The sequence below is a fragment of the Aspergillus melleus genome (assembly GCF_016097325.1).
Source record: "Aspergillus melleus strain CBS 546.65 chromosome Unknown contig1, whole genome shotgun sequence".
Classification (NCBI taxonomy): Eukaryota; Fungi; Ascomycota; class Eurotiomycetes; order Eurotiales; family Aspergillaceae; genus Aspergillus; species Aspergillus melleus.
In genome coordinates this window covers 5,643,296-5,661,791 of record NW_025763370.1, presented here as the reverse complement: position 1 = coordinate 5,661,791, position 18,496 = coordinate 5,643,296, and the positions used below count along the sequence as shown (strand labels likewise).

The 18,496-nt window shown below is 49.9% G+C and overlaps 11 protein-coding genes across 13 annotated transcripts; 6 read left to right on the top strand and 5 right to left on the bottom strand.

Moving 5' to 3' along the window:
• Window positions 1–1,560: 1,560 nt before the first annotated feature.
• Window positions 1,561–2,463, top strand: LDX57_002003 (lytic polysaccharide monooxygenase auxiliary activity family 9 protein; the record flags this gene model as incomplete). The annotated part of the gene is made up of 3 exons (XM_046083646.1): window positions 1,561–2,080; window positions 2,142–2,184; window positions 2,238–2,463. 3 exons carry the CDS (start codon window positions 1,561–1,563, stop codon window positions 2,461–2,463), a joined length of 789 nt encoding a protein of 262 aa, XP_045939606.1.
• A 1,022-nt stretch (window positions 2,464–3,485) lies between these two features.
• On the top strand, window positions 3,486–5,267 carry LDX57_013056 (uncharacterized protein). 3 transcript variants are annotated; one of them, XM_046094805.1, is made up of 5 exons: window positions 3,486–3,672; window positions 3,719–3,733; window positions 3,791–4,192; window positions 4,245–4,598; window positions 4,742–5,267. In XM_046094805.1, exons 1-5 carry the CDS (start codon window positions 3,499–3,501, stop codon window positions 5,087–5,089), a joined length of 1,293 nt encoding a protein of 430 aa, XP_045939603.1. In that variant the 5' UTR covers window positions 3,486–3,498; the 3' UTR covers window positions 5,090–5,267. The 3 variants fall into 3 exon arrangements, with proteins under 3 accessions (XP_045939603.1, XP_045939605.1, XP_045939604.1); XM_046094807.1 differs by having other exon boundaries at window positions 4,245–5,267; XM_046094806.1 differs by having other exon boundaries at window positions 3,719–4,192.
• Window positions 5,268–5,582: 315 nt separating this feature from the next.
• On the top strand, window positions 5,583–6,024 carry LDX57_002002 (uncharacterized protein; the record flags this gene model as incomplete). Its single annotated transcript, XM_046083645.1, has 3 exons — window positions 5,583–5,615; window positions 5,691–5,782; window positions 5,859–6,024. The coding sequence occupies 3 exons, from the start codon at window positions 5,583–5,585 to the stop codon at window positions 6,022–6,024; spliced, it is 291 nt and encodes a 96-aa protein (XP_045939602.1).
• On the top strand, window positions 6,025–6,306 carry LDX57_002001 (uncharacterized protein; the record flags this gene model as incomplete). Its single annotated transcript, XM_046083644.1, has 1 exon — window positions 6,025–6,306. One exon carries the CDS (start codon window positions 6,025–6,027, stop codon window positions 6,304–6,306), a length of 282 nt encoding a protein of 93 aa, XP_045939601.1.
• Window positions 6,307–6,807: 501 nt separating this feature from the next.
• Window positions 6,808–8,774, bottom strand: LDX57_002000 (LLM class flavin-dependent oxidoreductase; the record flags this gene model as incomplete). Its single annotated transcript, XM_046083643.1, has 1 exon — window positions 6,808–8,774. The coding sequence occupies exon 1, from the start codon at window positions 8,263–8,265 to the stop codon at window positions 6,808–6,810; it is 1,458 nt and encodes a 485-aa protein (XP_045939600.1). The 5' UTR covers window positions 8,266–8,774.
• A 1,279-nt stretch (window positions 8,775–10,053) lies between these two features.
• Window positions 10,054–10,791, top strand: LDX57_001999 (class I SAM-dependent methyltransferase; the record flags this gene model as incomplete). Its single annotated transcript, XM_046083642.1, has 1 exon — window positions 10,054–10,791. One exon carries the CDS (start codon window positions 10,054–10,056, stop codon window positions 10,789–10,791), a length of 738 nt encoding a protein of 245 aa, XP_045939599.1.
• An 886-nt stretch (window positions 10,792–11,677) lies between these two features.
• Window positions 11,678–12,264, top strand: LDX57_001998 (uncharacterized protein; the record flags this gene model as incomplete). Its single annotated transcript, XM_046083641.1, has 3 exons — window positions 11,678–11,799; window positions 11,877–12,000; window positions 12,058–12,264. 3 exons carry the CDS (start codon window positions 11,678–11,680, stop codon window positions 12,262–12,264), a joined length of 453 nt encoding a protein of 150 aa, XP_045939598.1.
• Window positions 12,265–12,437: 173 nt separating this feature from the next.
• On the bottom strand, window positions 12,438–13,193 carry LDX57_001997 (uncharacterized protein; the record flags this gene model as incomplete). Its single annotated transcript, XM_046083640.1, has 1 exon — window positions 12,438–13,193. One exon carries the CDS (start codon window positions 13,191–13,193, stop codon window positions 12,438–12,440), a length of 756 nt encoding a protein of 251 aa, XP_045939597.1.
• A 27-nt stretch (window positions 13,194–13,220) lies between these two features.
• Window positions 13,221–13,685, bottom strand: LDX57_001996 (bZIP transcription factor; the record flags this gene model as incomplete). The annotated part of the gene is made up of 2 exons (XM_046083639.1): window positions 13,221–13,534; window positions 13,583–13,685. The coding sequence occupies 2 exons, from the start codon at window positions 13,683–13,685 to the stop codon at window positions 13,221–13,223; spliced, it is 417 nt and encodes a 138-aa protein (XP_045939596.1).
• A 462-nt stretch (window positions 13,686–14,147) lies between these two features.
• Window positions 14,148–15,006, bottom strand: LDX57_001995 (uncharacterized protein; the record flags this gene model as incomplete). The annotated part of the gene is made up of 2 exons (XM_046083638.1): window positions 14,594–15,006; window positions 14,148–14,497 (listed from the first exon to the last, which is right to left on the bottom strand). Exons 1-2 carry the CDS (start codon window positions 14,874–14,876, stop codon window positions 14,148–14,150), a joined length of 633 nt encoding a protein of 210 aa, XP_045939595.1. The 5' UTR covers window positions 14,877–15,006.
• A 95-nt stretch (window positions 15,007–15,101) lies between these two features.
• On the bottom strand, window positions 15,102–17,760 carry bgt2 (GPI-anchored beta-1,3-endoglucanase EglC). The gene has a single exon (XM_046083637.1). The coding sequence runs from the start codon at window positions 17,241–17,243 to the stop codon at window positions 16,026–16,028; it is 1,218 nt and encodes a 405-aa protein (XP_045939594.1). The 5' UTR covers window positions 17,244–17,760; the 3' UTR covers window positions 15,102–16,025.
• Between the last annotated feature and the right edge of the window lie 736 nt (window positions 17,761–18,496).

Below are 18,496 nucleotides of genomic sequence, written 5' to 3'. Positions count from 1 at the left end.
TGCATGCTTTAACCTCAGGCTATTTCCTCCGGAGATCCCTTCCCACGCAGGAACGGAGTTCTGGTCCAGAGTCCATTGCGAAACAAGTATCTGTACACTCTCCGCTCTTTCTCCCTGTAAATCTCCACTGCTGGAAGAACTACGGTGGAACTATAGCCTATTCATGGCCTTCATCCGGTGAGACTTGTATAGGAGACGGGTCGACGTTCTGGGCTCCTGCAGGATGAAACTCAAGTGACGTAGAAACTGATTAACCTTCCTGGTAGTAGGATCAAAGGGTCACGGAGAGAAGTTACCCAGGAGAGAAATTGCCATGGTCTTTCGTGGGGGATGCGTCGTGTCGAAATATGCAGCTATCGTCAAGATGGGTCCTGATCCTTAGAGATATTGGACGGATAAAGGACGTTGAATCAGGCTAAATCCTGGTGTCGGTTGATGCACCCTGAAAAATCTCCGTGGCAGGTTGCATGACGAATGAACCGGGACCTTTCGATCTGTAACTATGGGCATCTAAACAAGCTGGATTGGCATGCCAAGATCCCGTCGGCAGTAGAGCTTTGTTTTCACTGCCGAACAGAAGGGATGATCCCCTATGAGACTCGCTTGCATTAACTCTCTATGGCTTAATGCGGTATCAATTGAGTTAGGCTCGATAGCACCTAGTGTAAACCGTATGCTTTAGAGACCTTGCTCCATCTTAGTAAGGGATGTGTAAGGCGCCACGGCTCAAGCCGGTGGAGCCTGGACCCTGAGCGGACGCCCCCGATGTTTCATCAAATCAGCAGTTAGTAGTTACTCAGAGTGCGCGAAAGTTTTATTAACAGTCTATATTTGGATATGTAACCCCTAATGTTTCAAGCAGTCAACTGTATCGCCACAGCCATTGGCCTCCTGACGACCTCCCGTGCATTAGTGTACAATTCCATCTCGGGTGACATATGAGGTTGCCAAACTCCGCAGAGTAGTTGCGAACTCTTGCACCTTGACTCAACTGTTGCCTAATGCCAAGCAGTTTTAGTTCGGACGTCTAGCTCATCCTGCTCTTTGCCGTGTTTCACGATATGCCGAACCCTGTGAGGCCAAGACAAGTAGTAAAAGGTTTTATATACGCTGAGAAGAGCCAACAATGCATTATGCCGGTGTAGTTTTGAGAATAGTGGCATTTGATCTTCCAAGGCTTGGCATAGTCAGCCCTGTAGATGTGAGACATGGCCCACATGGACGACGACTACACACGGGTTACCCTGCGGACCTACTCCATAAGTGGGTTTGGCAGGTTTCGCATATGGAGAAGATCAGTACGTTCCAGACAAAATGCAGATGATATCGGGAGATACAGTAGACAATCGTCGTTATCACGGTGTTGCCAAACACCAGAAAGTAAATACCGCACGAGCTACACCACAAACGATATAAAGACGGACACGCCCACTGATGAAAGACTGTAGAAGAGCCATTGCACCTCAACTTCCTCCGCTCACATCTGCTTTAATATCCTTCTGTTGTACCCGAGTGGTCCTTGTCTTCATTCAAGAAAACGTTCTCTATTTGATCTTCAGTATGAAGCTCACTCTTCTAGCCACCGCAGCGATCGCACCCTTGGTCTCGGCGCATTACTTCTTTGACACCCTCGTCATTGACGGTCAGGAAACCACTCCTAACCAATATGTTCGCTCCAACACTCGTCCCGAAAAATACAACCCAACCAAGTGGAAGAACACCCGCGACGACATGACTCCTGATATGCCGGACTTCCGCTGCAACAAGGGCGCCTTCACCTTCGCTGGCCAGACCGAGACGGCGGAAGTCAAGGCCGGGTCGAAGCTTGCAATGAAGCTCGGCGTGGGAGCTACAATGAAGCACCCTGGCCCTGGTCTTGTATATATGTCTAAAGCGCCCGGCGCGGCCAACCAGTACGAAGGTGACGGCGACTGGTTCAAGATTCATGAGGAGGCCATTTGCGACCAGGGCAAGGACATCCAAACCGATGCCTGGTGTACTTGGGATAAGGACCGGATCGAGTTTACAATTCCCGCAGAGTTGCCAGACGGGGAGTATCTTATTCGGTCGGAGCATATTGGTATGTCTGGTCTACCCATTCTTGGAAAACAAGCAAGTACAAACATTAACCTTCCTTAAAGGCGTACATGGAGCGCATGATGGACAGGCTGAATTCTACTACGAGTAAGCCATTCTGGTACCCTTTGTTTCGGATTGATTGCTGACAGAATTTCTAGATGCGCTCAAGTCAAGGTCACCGGCGGTGGTAATGGAAATCCGGGACCCACAATCAAGTTTCCGGGTGGCTACAAGAAGGATGATCCCTCATTCAATTTCAGCATCTGGGGAGGCATGAAGGATTATCCCATGCCTGGTCCTGCTGTCTGGACTGGTGGTTCAGGTTCAGCCTCTAACGGGAGCAGCCACTTCCGCCGTGGACACAAGGCTCACCTTCGCCATTGAAGCAATGGGCTAGATCTACTGTGCATCTGCAACTGATCACATTGGAAACAGAGAAGGTGGCTTTTGCGTTTCTGGGCTGGTTAGAAGCACCCGTGTCCTTTGGCCGGCCATCACCGGTGGCAGGGGTGACTATTTTCGGCCCTACCTGATGTTATATTATATTTGTTTACATAACATATGGCAAAGTAACAGTTCGTTTCATCGATTAACTCATCGGGTAAAATGAGTACATGTTTGAGTAGACCAGCCAATCCCCTCCGTCATCATCCTCCAGAGTATGGGAGTCATGGGCAAAGATTTCCTCTTGGATAGTACTTGAAACATGATGGGTCCTTAGTTGTTGCGCTTGATTATCATAGAAGCTAATGTATTGATCGTCAAATAGAGGAAAGTAGTCGTCAAGAAGAATATTGATACAGCTGTTTCGCCTGATAGGATTTAGGCATTCTACGGAAAGCTACTGAAGGTGCTGGAGAGTGATGTCGTTCTAATGTTACTAGGCATCCGCCCCTAGCATTGACTCGGGTCAGTCTCTGAGTAGGCGGCACTTTGTGATAACGTGGGGATGATGGCTGCTCTTCGTTAAGAAGAAGCACGTGCTCTTGCGCAGGATGACGACCTCACACCTCTCCAGCTTTTAGAGGAAATGTGCAGTCAGCTAGCATCCTGTTTGCGTAGCTACCGGGACCAGTAGGACACCAATCCATCTAGCCGGACAAAATGGACATGTTAGTTCCATTGGTGCAACTATTGATCAGACGTGAATGCATGATTCCGAAGCCTGAAGTTACAGGTTGGCGTGCTGTTGGACCTTTGCTGTGACGGCGACTTCTCTGTTGACCGAGAAAAGACTGTCATGACTCACAAGTACTCATACTGACCTTCTTTCAACCCCCAATCTGCCTCACCTGACATCAGCTGACATGAGGGGTTTGCAGACCCCACACCGCTCATTTTCCGGGGGTGGGGGTTTAAATACAACATCTACCCGCTTCCCAATGAAGTAATCGATGTATTCTGACTCACCATATTAACATGGCCACAGCTCAAAGCCCACTACTCGGGAGCCATTCTTGTCAACCGTCTCTGGAAGATGGGCAGCCGAGAAGCCACCAGGAGCGACGGACTTGCCTCCAATCCCTAACATCGAAGCTGCTCGCGGTATACTGGGCTTTCTTGGTTATGGGAGCAAATGATGCCGCATATGGGGTAAGCGACTTGAAAAGAATGAAAGTTCTAGAACTAACGTAGACAGCCTCTGCTTCCCTACGTAAGTAGAAGCCATAGCTGTAATGCGCCCGAACGAACACCCTGACGAACCGAACAGTTCGAGTCGTATTACGACATTTCCTACACAGCCGTTTCGGTTCTTTTCCTTTCCCCTGTGTGTGGTTATATGTTTGCCGCCATACTGAACAACGAGATTCACGTACGGCTAGGCCGGCGTGGAATCGCTTGTATTCAGTCATTATGCCATTTGTTCACTTTTGCGGTTGTCTCATTTCATCCACCTTACCCTATCCTCGTGGCAACGCTTGCGATCGGAGGAGTAGGAAACGGAGTAGCAGACTCTGGATGGAACGCTTGGATAGGCGCCATGAGCAGCTCCAATGAACTTCTCGGTATATTGCATGGCCTATATGGCGTTGGAGCAATGGTTAGCCCATTAATTGCGACACTGCTCTTGAGCAAAGCCAATCTTCCATGGTTTCGATTTTACCATATTTTGGTACGTATTTCAGTTGTCCTCAAGAAAACAACTATGGCTCACTCTGAACTAGGCCGCTTGTGCTGCTATCGAAGTCGTTACCTGCGTGATCGCCTTTTGGGATTCTGGACCGGATGATCACCAAACCATTGAGAATGCCGAAGAAAGCCAGCGTGGTGGCTTGCGACGTGCATTGTTCCAGAGACCCTATGCGTGGGTGACCTGGACGTGTGCCTCTTATATCCTTGTTTATATGGGAGTTGAAGTCACCATAGGTGGTTGGACTGTTACATATATGCTGAGGGTACGTCATGCAGATCTATTTGCGAGTGACATGGCAGCCACAGGGTTCTGGCTGGGCCTTACTTGCGGTCGATTCATTCTTGGTTTTGTCACATCAAGACTAGGACAGGCATTGGCTATTACGGTAAGATACATTCAGCCCTTGTTGCTCTTCCAAATGTTCTTCTTCCTCCTTATTCATATTATCGGGAGAGAGAGAGTAATCGCGGCTTTGAATAGCCTTCTCGAAGCCCTTTTAACCGGAAACAAACCTAACCGTGACGATAGGTCTACTCTTTGGCTGTGATCATCTTTGGTTGTGCATTCTGTTTCCTGCCAAATTTCTACGCCGCTGCAGTCGCGGTGTCACTACAAGGCTTTTTTCTGGGGCCCCTTTTCCCATCTCTCATAGTGGTCGTCACTAGAATCCTCCCACGGGAAATGCATGTGAGTTCCATTGGCTTCGCATCCGCTGTTGGCGGAGCCGGAGCTGCCGTGCTGCCATTTACAGTAGGGGCTATGGCACAGGCTAAAGGAGTTGGAGTCATGCCGCCAATCGTTATCGGACTCTCAAGTATCTTATTTGTATTGTGGTTATGTCTCGCACGTATATTGAGAGATATAGAGAAAGACTAGACGGGCTTATGATCGGAAGAGGGTATTCCATTTATCAACCGGAACATCGACATGATGTTAGATGATTGGGACTTAGACGTGTACTTGATAGCCTAGAAGATATCAATGTGCCAGATAGCACTTCTCCGCACTATCTTTCACTTAGGGATAGGAAAGAATAAGCTACTACTAGTATGAGACATTGATGGTCAGAAGGTATCGAATTTGAGCGAATTGAGTGATCAAGCAAGGAGAGAACATGTTTGGTGACGACAAGCGCGACCTTCGCCTAGAGGCCTGACATGCAGTCTTTAAGATAAAAAGCGGGGTAAAGGCCATTTGAGCAATAGAATCCTTGTTTCCATCCTTCAAGCGCTCCTCTGCCTCCAAGCATTGTTCGACCATGTCTACTCGGACCGACTTTTCTGTGCTTGACTTCTCTAGATACAAGACAGATTTCGACGGTCTCTCTAGAGATATTTTTAACAAAAATGGGGCTTTTTCATTTTCAACCATGCAGTATCCAATGTTCCGCATGTATGAACTGGTTAGTTTTCCGGCAACCATATTGCATAGCCAGACCCCATGCTATAATTCTTGGTACTGATGAATTGGCCTGAAGTCTACGAAATTCTTCGACCTCCCTAAAGACCAGAAGGCCGAGAAGGTCCTCGACGCGACGATGACCGGCTACAATGGAAAGCAGCTCACAACGTAAGTCTCAAACAACCTAGACATTTTGGAAAATAATATAATGAGCAAGGGCTGACACCATAGCCACTTGACATAGTTGGTCTGCTTCTGAAGGCATTGCCTTCGGCATGCCAGCCGGCCGTCTGTTCGACCGACCGAATCTTCCCGCCTGGTGGGATCGATCCCGGCTGCAAGAGATCGAAGTCTTCAAAGCGAGCTGCTACAATTTTAGCCTGGATATCCTATCCTGCTTTGCCGTTTAGATGGGGTTGGAGAAATTCTTCTTTGCATCCAGACACCAGCACAAAGGCCCCGGCAACGCGCTGAAGCTCGTCAAGTATCCCCGATTCGACAAGCAGCCTGACGGTGTTCCCCGTTTGTCCGAGCATACAGACTGGGGCAGCTTCACTCTGCTGTTTAGTGAAACGCCCGGCCTCGAGATCCGCGACCCCGATGATCAGTGGATGAGTGTTCCCACGGTCTCCGGAGGCGTGGTGGCCAACATAGCGGATGCATTGTCTCTCTCTGGACGAGCAAGAAGTTGAAGTCGGCGTTCGATAGAGTCAGTTGGGATAATGTGGCGGCATACCAGGAAAGACTGAGTGTCGCTTATTCTGGGCTTCCAAATAATGGTTATGGTAGCCCCTTTTATTTCTTCCATTTCCCGTCTAACTCGGGTCTTCTTTTAGATACAGCCTTATCCGACCCAACCGTCCAAGCATATTCGGACGAATCAAATCAGCCACCCTTTTACTGTGGCCACTACTTGAAGGTTCGATTAGGGCTGGCGTTTGGAGCGGCGCGTGAGGGCGGCGTTGCTGGAAAATACTTCGACGCGATTGACAACGCGGTTCTCGAGAGAATGAATGCCCTGAAGATTGCGCATTATGGAGCTCCCGAGTCCAATAGAGTGGGAGTCTCATAACAGACGGGTTCGATAGAATCTAAGCTCTGGAAGTGCAAGAATAAAAGAAATGTCAAATACGTGGCCACTGATGATAAATTTCCAATGCATATCAGCCTTGATTTACCGGAATGGCATCATCTTACGCCTCTGTTGCCGTCTTGTCCTCGATCAATTTGTACTGGGGAATTGCTTCTTCAGCTCGCCATTTGTATTGACTGCCGGGGTGATCTTCAGGCAATCTTTTCGTGCCGATGAAAACCTCTCGAGCAGTTGCACCCTGCTCGGGTACCTCCGACCGAAACAGACCTCTGCGACGGAGCTCAGGCAGGAGATGCTCAATGATATCCTCAAACGTGCCAGGATTGGTGACATGTGCAAGATTGAAGCCATCCACTCCGGATATCTCAACCCATTTCTCTAGCTCGTCCGCCACAGTCGTCGGTCCACCGACAACCTTCGCCCCTAATCCGCCGACGCTCAAGTATTCAACAATGCGTCTCTTCGTCCACGGAAGATTGTCTGTCCCCGGCACTGTGGCTGACCAGCGCCGCACAAGGGACTGTACACGCGGGGAGTCAGTGAACCGAAAGTCCTCATCGTCCGCATACCCCGAGAGATCCACACCAGTCCAGCCCCCAAACAAGGCCAACGCACCCTTCTCGTCCGCATAACTCAGGTACTCCTCTCGTTTCGCCTGCGCCTCTTCATCCGTAGCCGCCACGATCACATTAATCCCCACAATAATCTTGATATGGTCCGGATCCCTCCCTTCCTCCTCCACCCCCACCCGCCTCAGATTCTCAACCGTAGCCCTAACGCCCTCAGGGGTCTGTCCTCCAACAAAAATCGCCTCCCCATGCTTCCCGCCAAACCCATTCCCAGCCTCCGACACGCCCGCCTGAAACAAGAACGGCGTCCGTTGCGGCGACGGCTCACAGAAATGCGGCCCGGGGACATCAAAATACTTACCCTTGTGGTTAATTTCCTTCACTGCATCAGCGGCAATATACACCCCTCGCTCACGGTCCTCAATCACCGCGTCGTCTCGAAAACTACCCTCCCAGAGCTTATACACGACTTCCATGTACTCATGCGCAATGGCGTATCGCTCATCGTGCGGAATCTGCTCCTTCAATCCGTGGTTCCGCGCCGCGGAATCCAAATACGAGGTGACAATATTCCACGCGAGTCTGCCCTCGCTGAGATGATCGACGGTGGAGAGCCGGCGCGCAAGCGCATATGGCTTCTCATACGTCACGCTGGCGGTGACGCCGAAAATCAGGTTCTTGGTCGCGGCGGCCATGGCGGGGACCAGGTAGAGGGGGTCGTTGACGGGGAACTGGGCGCCAGATGCGAGTGCGGGCACGACGTTCGAGGGACCCTTGTAGACATCGTAAGGCCCGAGTGTGTCGGCGATAAAGAGAGCGTGAAAACCGGCTTGGTCGAGGAGCTTTGCGAGGTCGGTCCAGAAGGAGAGGGTTTTGTATTGCGTTGTGCGGTTGCGTGGGTGGCGCCAGAGACCTGGGGCTAGGTGCCCTGGGGTGTTCATGACGAAGGCGTTGAGGATGATTTGTTTCTTAGGTGCCGAGTTGGTCATTTTGAGAATGGGGCTGATGGGGTTGGTTTAGTGATAAGGGAAGGATGGAGTATGTGGTGTTGAGGTAGTTGCTAGTTGGTAGATAGAGAAAGGCGTATGGAGGCTTTTATCCTCGCATGGTTCGTGAGGTTAATTATCCCATATCTCACTGAGGGCACGCAATTCCTCCTGATAACAGCCATATCTTCTGGTGTGAGGAGCACAACAGAAACAACCCCTCATCTATCGACCGAGATCGACATCATTACAGGCCCTGGTCGGATAGCGCAATACCCGTCAACTAGTACGTGACGACAGTATGGCAAATAATGAACATTGAAAAGGGGAGACAAGAAAACTACTTATATTAATTACAGTGTTCTACAATCGCTTTTCTTTGAGTATGGGAAGCCAATAGGATATCGAAAGCTCTGTAGCTTAGACCAAGACTTGTTTGAAGGCCCTCTGGAATACAAGTGTTTGTTTATAAGAGCTTAGCTGGCAATTTGAATAAAGACTCAGGAGAATTTTCCAAACACCCAATATCTATTCCAGCACTTATTATAATCCCACTTCGGGTTCTCAACATGAAGGCACCCATGAGGTCCGGGCCGACGGTCGGAATTGAATTGATTGTTACCATATAAAGTGACCACGTGCCCCTGCTAGCCCTACCTATGTCGACAGCATACAGCACCAGACCAAAAGTTCAATCCTCTAGGATGAGAGCAGGACGCGTAATCTTCGTCTTTCAATTCAAATCAAAACTTCGAGCCTAGGCTGCATATAGCGCTTCCAAAATAGATCGTCCTGCCCGGTAGATAAAAAGTACGCGTTGTCTGGGAGTATTAGCAGAATGAAGCCCGATACGTGATGAGATAATTGCATTAAATTTCGATGCTAGGAAGAAGCTTTGTACTGGGGATCCTTCCCCTTAACAAACTTTATCCAGCATTGTTCTACCCGAAGCATGCTGCGTGGGGCGTTTGATATTGCAGCTCTGGGCATTGAGCGTATTATCGCCGCTAATTCGTTTAGGGGTTGGTTAAGCAAGTCATTCTGTCGGGGATGGAGGTCAATGATCTAATCCTACTTCTATCACAATTGAACCTCATTTTGACTTGACATCTCTGTCGTAGCAAAGACTGGGTTGTTGTGGCTTTTCCGAGGTATGACGCAAAGTAACTACAGACCCAAAGTAAGTTGATCGAATAATCAAAAAAGCGCATGTAACAAGACAGGTCCATCAACTGTTCACATGGCCGGCATGTCACCATACCGGCCAACCATCCGATTGTGTCCGAATGTCCTCTTTTAAATTGGTATCTATTATCTATTAACATTCTCAAAGACAAAGCCCACACAATTCAGTTGCCTAGCCCAGATCTTGCGGTGGCTTTCTATTTGCTTCAAGAAAAGTACAACTAATCACAAGAAAAGAAAGCGAAAGAAAAGAAAGCGAACCCAATGATGACTGATTGACAAGGTGTGGAAATTTGTCATCGCACACTGCAAGGGAACCAACAAGTATTGGTCCAAGGCTGCGATTGCTCGGCCCTTGTTTCAAAAATTGACAGCACCCCGTTCTCCTCAACTCCCGAAGGGTCTGGAGTTCTCCTCAACTCCCGAAGGGTCTGGACAGCGGAATGTACCAAACCAGTTCTCTTCTGGCCACCACCCCGTCAAATGCCCCCCAAACTCTTTCTGACTGAGTTTCCCATCGAGCTATATAAGGGGCTGCTCGGACAGTCCTGAGACAAGATCATCTTACCCCTTTACCCTAACGGCCTCACCCCATCAGAAGTCACCATGCCAGTAGCACAATACGACTCCATCGGCGACCGCTACACCGAGGTCGCCAACCTCCCAACCGGCCTCCTCCAACAAGCATCCATGCAAGCCCTTGTGGGCGATATCACGGGTCTCACGGTGCTGGACCTCGCCTGCGGCGCCGGCTCCTATACACAAAAGACGGTCACAGACTGGGGAGCCCGGCACGCCGTCGGAGTCGACATATCACCTCTTACAATCGAAGTTGCGCAAAGACGTACACAGGACGATCCGCGAGTTGAATTCCACGTCGCGGACTGCGGCCGTCCACTCTACATGGGCCAATTCGATATTGTGATCTGCCGCTGGCTCTTGAACTACGCGACCAACGACGCCGAAATGCTAGACATGTGGAGGAATATTTTTAATAACTTGAAACCGGGCGGACGGGTGATTGGTCTCACTCCGGACTTGGGGGCTATCGAGAAGGGGAGAAGCTTGCCGGTAGGGAATTACTATGGACAGAGCGTGGAGGTGCTCAAGTGGTTGGATAATGGTGGTGTGAACGTGCAGACGACGATGCATACGTCGGAGCCGTTTTCGTTCCAGAGTTGGTTTCTCCCGAGGGAGATGTATAACAAGGGAGCAAAGCTGGCGGGGATGAAGGAAGTTCGGTGGGTGACGCACCCGGATTTTGCGGTGCCAGGGGTGGATATGGAACAAGTTCGAAAGTGCCCTCTTTTCAACATTTTTACGGCTGTCAGACCATTGGAGTAGGCGTGGACATGGTTTTTGTTGGGAGTGGGGATTGGGGATGACTTAAAATGAGGAGGAGGCGCATAACTAAAGGTAGATTGTTGATGGATGAGTGCGGTAGTCTCTTATCTATGAAGCTAAAATGATAATGATCTCAGGGTCCTGGTCTAAAAATAGAGGCATTGACATGAAGGGCTTATATTAAAAATTTCCGCACCGGATTGAGGATGCCATCTAGCTCCCTGACCCTATGTCAACTACTTAATATCCCAAAGTCAGTTGATCCCGGATCCAAAAACCACCTATCAATCTATAGTGTCCCCCCTCCTGAAATTACACTCACTTGTAATCAAGATTAATAATCTTCAGGTTGTACATCTTGCGAAAAATCCAAGGTTCAGATACGGACTCGCTCGTATACTGACGGATCATGCCCCATGTTCTCCGTGTGGGCGCAGTCTAAACAGGAAAAATCCCCGAGCATAAACACTCCGTTTCGTCGCAACGAACAATTTTCGAAGCGAACATCAAACATTCATGTAAAACATACCCTTTATTTGACAAAGGAATCTCCAAATTAGCAATAACACAGCCAAGAAATATTCAATAACGATATGATAGTAGAGTTGAGGTCTCTCTACCTGGTAAGAATCAAAATCAGCCAAATAATAGCATAAGTACCTTTTATCGACTATAATACATTGTAGAATATGCTCAGAGTAACTGCAAATAAAGGATAACGTAAATCAGACCATCGGCAATGATCCACCAACAACCATAACGTTATGCCCAAACATAAAAAGCACGATCAAGACAGCCCAAAACATGCACCCAAATCTCATACAAGAATTACCCAAACAGACAGCCAGAATACCTACAAGCGCCAAACCCCAAGATCTGTACAGAAATGTCCACAACCAACTACTCCATCGCCTCCATCATCGCCGCCTACGGAGTAGGAGCCGCCCCTCACGGCTACTACCTTGTCCAAATGATGGCCAATGCAAAAGGCCAAGCGAGTAATATCCTGTACGCTCTGACACCTAACACATTAGTACAGTATATTTGAGTAAACTAGTCCTAACCAAGTTCCCAAATTTATCTAGTCCCCGCGAGAACCTCTCCAAATTGAAAGGCAACATCCCTGCCGCGGTATGGGATACAATGGCCAGGGCCCGCGGCGCGCATTCAAATGCCATGGAGGGATTGCCGATGTTTGCAGCTGCTATGGTAGGTCTGCATCCGTGGCCTATGCTTGATTTATGGCTGATGTGTGTACGTATCTAGATAGCAGGAAACGTGGCGAAACTTCCCGCTGATGAGCTGAATGTTCTGGCGGCGGAGTATATTGGGGCGAGGATTTTGTATACGGCGGTGTATATGGGCGTCAGGTCTGAAGCGCTGAGTTATCTGCGGACGGGTGTGTGGGCATGGAGTTTGTCGATTCCGATCTGGGGACTTGCTAGAGCTGGGAGGGCGTTGAATGCGGAGTAGCTGCTGGTTTGGCATGCTTTGTTGTGCTAATATCAAATACCTGGTCGGTTAGATCTGATTAATACCTGTTTGATGCCATTAAACATTGTTGGACTTGGGGAGCAATCATAAGATCGATAACCGTATACCCAAAAAGCACCAACACTCAAAAGCAACCTCCCCAAACCATGACCCTAACCCAAAGACAACACCCCCTCACCCCTCCCCCTCCTCTTCTGATTACTACTTTCCACAACACCCACCTCAAAAGCCCACCACCACCGCTGAAACATAACCTGTCCGATTTCCCACCCCTCCGCCTCAAACGGATCCCTACTTTGCACTTTGATCCCTTCGCCGCCGATATCCTCCATGTCGTAGACCAGTCTCATCAGACCCATTGGGTCCTGTGCATTCTTCGGCCGAAGATGTTCTGGGAGGTTGAATACTTGGATGAGTTTATCGCGCGTACCGGGCCAGGGGAGGAGGTCGAGAACCGGGTGGTGAGGGATTAGACGCTGGGTTTGTGTGGGTTGGAGGTGAGGGGGGAGGGTGGTTAGATCGGGACTGCCAGTGTTGGGGTTATCGCTATGGCCAGAGTCAGACACACAATCAGAGTTGCTGGACGCCGAGGTTGATGAGTACGCCGGGTTAGAGGAACTTCCCAAAGAGGGTGGAGAGGTGACGGAATTGGACAATTCGCGAGGTCGATAGAATGGACTAGTTGCCGTCAGGTCCCAGATTAAGTGGGCCAGGTTCAACCGGTGTGCTACTTTTGTCGCTGCGTTGAGGAGTGTCAAGGAGGGGACCTCGAGTATTCTGTCGTCGGGAAATGTAAAACTTGAGGTCTCGCTGGTTTGAAGAGCCGTGGAGATGTCTAGTCGATCGTTGGTGTCGGCGCCAGAATTTTGGCTGGGAAATATGTCCACAGGGCCCTCACTTTGTGGCATTTGGTCTGACCAGGAACTAAATGGTGGTCAAAAGGAGTCGTCAGGGGCTATGGATAGGTCTGTCTCCGGTTGAGGTGCTGAGGTGGGGACAAATTGGAGAAACAGGTCCGAAGTGGCTATATGCGGCAGAATACACTTCTCACTCTGATCCCCGATTGCTTGGACATTAGAACATTGAGCGTCCTCATGATTAAGGATCTGGTTAGTATTATCAAACGCATTGATAGACACCAATGATGAAGATGACGTCGAAGAAGTTTCTTGAGTGGAACCGACTAGATGTTCGGAAAGACCCTTAGCTCGCGACTCTAGCGCGGTTAGATGATCCTTTCTCCGTTGGCCTGAACACTCAGTACTTGGACTAAGGTATTCATGGGGGGGAACCTTACGATAACGTCGCTGTGCCAGGATATTCAGAACGCGCTTGCGCTCCGCCGCATCCTCGGCAATATCCGGGACCACGAGCTGTTTGGCCTTGCGTTTTGGAGCCATACTGTCTGTATACGATCTGAAAGATGCGCTGCATATAAGGGCTGTTAGACCAAGGGGAAAGAGGCTCAGATTTTCGCGGACGAGGGTAGACAAGGATTTCGGGATCAGGGGAGATGGGCATAACGTTATGTTGCCGGATCGGGATGTGGCGTCGAGGCCAGGCGGGGCTCGTATTCAACTTGGTGTCATATTGGCTGTTATTAACATACCGAAAGGAAAGCTCATCGCGATAATTATATAAGGTTTCGAAGAAGCAACCAATATTCTATTCTTATTGTCCTGAAAAGATAGACATGGTCATCATAAATCATCGTGGATATTAATTTAACCAACATAGAAACTGCCCTAATCCCGTCAAAAGAATTTATATCAACACAAAAGAGAAAGTAGTCACCCCCCGAAAACACTCAATCTCAACTAGAACCAATGAATCACCCGAAGATCACAGAGAGAAGGGAAGATTCACTCCTTCTTCCCCCCCTCTGCCGCTCCCCCACCAAACAATCCCCCCACACTCTTCGCTCCCCCAGCAATGGAGCTCCCCACCGACTGAGCCCCCGAGGCAACGCCCTGCCCGGCGCCCTTAGCACCACTAACCACGGGATCGGTCACGCCGCCAAGGGGACCGCCATAGGAGCCGTTCTCGTCCTTCCCGCCCCTCTCGGCCCTATTGATGCCCTCTTTCGAGAAGGCATTCCCGACCGGCGCTAGAAGCCCGTTCTCGCCCAGTTGGTTCCCCACGAGATTATGCACGTCGTCTTGGATCTGGTCGACTTGTTTGACTCCGCTGACTTTCGATTTGGAGAGGGTGTCTGTTTGAGGTGGATTGTTAGCTTTACCACGATTGTTCTCCATCCCCCTCCCTATCCCAACTTCAGGTTCTGGAATAGGATAGAGAAGAGACTAACCCTTCGTCACATAAGATGCTTTGTTATCGCCCTTCCCGAACCACTTCAGATACTGGTCTTCCAGCCACGGCATCCACTTCTCGTATTGATCGTGGTAGACCTCTTTCACCCATTCGGCGTAGGTCTGTTGCTGGCGCTGGTCAGCCGGCAGGTTATCGTAGATATGGCGTTTTTGGTCTTCGGTGTGGGTGCTGGTGTTGGGGTTGGTGCTTTCGTTTGAACTCTGGTTGCTACTGCTTGCGTTGCCGGTGAGGGATGAGGCGGTGGATTTCAGGGTGTCCATTTTGTATGCAGGTCTTTCCTGGTGTAAGTGTTGGGTATAGCTGTAGTTTGGTAAGTATTCAAGAATAAAAGTAGTGTTAAATCGAAAGATAGTATGATTTGTATAAAATAACAGTGTCCTAAATAGATATACCTTAAGTTCTCTGCCGTCGGAAATAGATCAATAAATAGTGAACAGTAAACGCGAGATCGATTGACGTCCCACGTGCCATGACGTGTGTGGCACCCCACCCGTCCCTCCACATCTTAGATATGGCGATGAAAGATTCAACGGAATCCTGTTTCTAGGGCAGTCTCATTCGCAATGGACTCGATTGAATGGGACGACGTAGGCGGGATGTGACGTCATCTTTTAATTTAAGTGCGATGGACGGCACAGGTAGATCTAGGCACAGCATATGTTATTGTTTCGTCAGAGGATGCAGTTGTAAAGTGATAGAGAATTGGTTCACGGACAGTGTTGTGCTGTCTATACGAAGGGTAAGGTAACACAGGAAATACTGGTCGCATATATATGTTTTTCCTTTTATTTCCTTTCGAGATGGATTGGTGTTAAACTAAGTGCCGATTTTACTTAAACATGATATTTTCTGCAGGCGACGACGGAGAAAGAGGATAAGAAGATGCCAGGGAGCGGCCGAATGAACGCTGCTGCTAAGTAGACACATGGATGCATTAACGATTCATGTGTTCCGAGATTCGAGATGCCCCTTCTCGCACCCGTAGGGCCTGACTGTCAAAGAGAAAGATATCCGAGTACATAGAATGTAATCAAAAGCCTGTATGAATCAAGCAAGAAACTGTTGCAGCAATACCCCAGAAAAAGATATCTTTCGAGTCTGTACGTAGTAAAGCTCCGAGGTAGACAGTCTTTGCAACAGTAGCAGACCAAGATATCATACACGTAATATTGGCGATGTACCGCGTTGGGCATCATTGAAGTCTAAAATCCGAAAATCCCATTGAAATCTATAAAAATGCATACCCGAAAAAGATGGTAATATCTCTATTCTTTGAAAAGCACTCTCAATCTTTGATGCGCAAGTTTGCAATCAAACGAGTGGAAATATTTACTTTGAAATAAATGACACAACGCGCCAAGTTGCACGGTCATGTCTCATAGAAATAAAAATGACGGAAGAGAAAACGTTTACAGCAGAGCGACGAAAGCACCGACAGCAACGGCAGCACCGAAGATGGAGGTGGAAAGGCTGGCAGCACCGCTGGAAGGAGTGATGCTAGAAGAGGGAGAGCTGCCAGTGCTGCTGGAGGAGTCGGAGCCAGAGCCGCTGCCGCTGCCGCTGCCAGATCCGGAGCCGGAGCCGGAACCGGATCCAGAGCCAGAGCCCGAGGAGCTTCCGGAGGTAGAAGCGGAGTGGAAGCCGGAGGTCTTAGAGGGTCTGGGGTGGGTGGAGTTGTAGCCGTGGGTGAAGTTGTAGCCACCCTTGCCGAAGTTGTAAGGGGGGCGAGAGTGTCCACGGAAACCACCAGTGCTGGCAGCGGCGGAGGAAGAGGCGGTTACGGACCCGCTGGCGTCGGCACCAGCAGACCCAGAGGAAGAGGAGCCAGAAGAACCGGAGGAAGACGAGCCGGAGCCGGAGCCGGAGGAGTGTCCAGACGAGCCGGAGGAGCTAGAGCCCTCGGAGTTCTTGGAGCCGGACGATCCAGAGGAGCCGGAGGAGCTAGAACCGGAACCGGAGCCGGAAGAGCTGGTCGAGTTCTTGTTGGAGCAGGTCAGGTCGAACAAAGGCTTGGTGGTGAGCTCGCTGCCGACAATACCGAAGCTGGGGTTGGGAGTGGTGGGAGCAGCATCCTGGAGGATGTACCACCAGGTGTTAACCTCGTCGAACAGAGGGCACCCGACCTCATCCCAGAACTTCTTAGCGTTCTCGGTGTTGGCAATAGCCAGGTTCTGCTTGTCGCCGCTAACGGGCCATCCGGTCTCGGTGATCCAGACCTCCTTGCCATCGGCAACGGCCTTGGTCTTCTCAACGGACTCATCGAACAGCTTCTTGGCGTCGGAGATGGAGTTGTCCATGGTGTTCTGGAAGAAGGGGTATCCATCAAAACCCAGCCAGTCGACGGCCTCGACAACGGCCGAGTTGGAGCCGTTGGTCCAGGCAGTCCAGGTGTCGACGTGACCAATGGAAGCCTTGCTCAGGCTGGTGCCGGAGATAGCCGAGCGGACCTTCTTGATGTAGCCGGCGAGCTCGTCGGGGCCGATTCCAATGCCGGCGTTGGCCTGAACACCATCGTACGAGTTACGGTAAAGATCCTCGCTACCGACAGAAATACCGACGACCAGCTTGGTAAAATCGTCACCGTACTTCTCGATGGCGTTCTTGAGGGCGGCGATTTCATTGTCCATGCCACCACCGGAGGCCCAGAGGCCGAGGAGGAGGGAGGTCTTCTCCTTGATGGCGGCGGGGATGGCGGAGATGGGGTCGTTCGTGGAGCCACCTTGCTATAAGACTGTCAGTCCATCTAAGTCAAGAGAGATTCCAGGCATGAAGCAGGGTACTCACGATCATGGTGTACAATCTGGCACTGTTGAATCCGGAGGTGCCATCGAGGTTCTTGGCGGTCTTGAATTCGGCCTCGAAGTCGGCCTGCACTTTAACGCTGCCATCGGACTTGGCAGCACCGTAGTTGAAACCCTTGTGAGCAGCCTCAGCAGCTGCGAGGGACAGAGCGAGAGCGAGAAGGTTGGTGAGCTGCATTTTCGATTTTGAAACGACTGAATATATTAAAAAAGATTGAATTGAACAGAAGCCACAAAAATGAAGGAAGGAATGAAGAGAGAGGAAAAGAGAGTGTTTGTGAATGAAAGTAAGGGAAAGAGAGAGAGACAGAAATAAATGAAGGGAAGGAAGATTAAAGAGAGAAGGAGAGGAAGAAAGAAAGAAAGAAAGAGAAAAAGGGAGTCGAGAAAGAGAAGGAAAAGCAGGCGAGAATCTAGACCGTGTCACGGGTGGGACGACGGACCCACCGAGGCTTGAGAGACCGACGAATGGCGGGCTAAAAAAAGCATCTGTCAAGGTGTCGCCGGGACGGCCGGCGCGGGAAAAAGTGCTTTTCCTGGCCCTACGGGCCCTCCTCGGCCCTCCTGATGGGTTCCACAACGCCAATTTACTAATTGTGGCGCTGTTTTGGCTGCCCAGCGGTCGCCTTTCTTTCATTTTCTTCACCCGAACCGCGTTTTCAGGGGCTTCTGGGGTAGTGGCGAACGTTCGAACGGCCTGACCTGCCTTGCGTCGTGCTGTTCCTGTTCCTGACCCGATGCAGGTTCCCGTGTTCGAGATTCAGGCACCGTCGCACACCCCAGATGATTGACTTCATCCACACAGCCTCGTCGTGGCTAGTTGGTCTTGGAGTTGGACATGACTGCCCTGTAATAGGGGATATTCCTCAGTGGGTCCGATGGGCATTTACTAATTGAGCAGATCCCCCTAATCTATATTAAGAACTAAAATATTCCGTAGCCTGTCCATGTCTCCCAAATCGATCGGAAATGAGAATATCATGGCACAGAAAAAGAAACAGGTTTCTCGGATGATGTAAATCATTGATGAACAAAGAGTTCATCTCTCGGTTCTAGGTATTAAAGGGGGTGAACTAACC

What these genes read in the sequence shown, in the direction of transcription:
- bgt2 (XM_046083637.1), bottom strand. Translation starts at nt 17,243, where the DNA reads ATGGACAATGAAATCGCCGCCCTCAAGAACGCCATCGAGAAGTACGGT.
- LDX57_013056 (XM_046094805.1), top strand. Translation starts at nt 3,499, where the DNA reads ATGGCCACAGCTCAAAGCCCACTACTCGGGAGCCATTCTTGTCAACCG. An exon ending in TTCGATTTTACCATATTTTG is followed by an intron (nt 4,193 to 4,244) that starts GTACGTATTTCA and finishes ACTCTGAACTAG; the next exon opens with GCCGCTTGTGCTGCTATCGA. An exon ending in GACAGGCATTGGCTATTACG is followed by an intron (nt 4,599 to 4,741) that starts GTAAGATACATT and finishes CCGTGACGATAG; the next exon opens with GTCTACTCTTTGGCTGTGAT.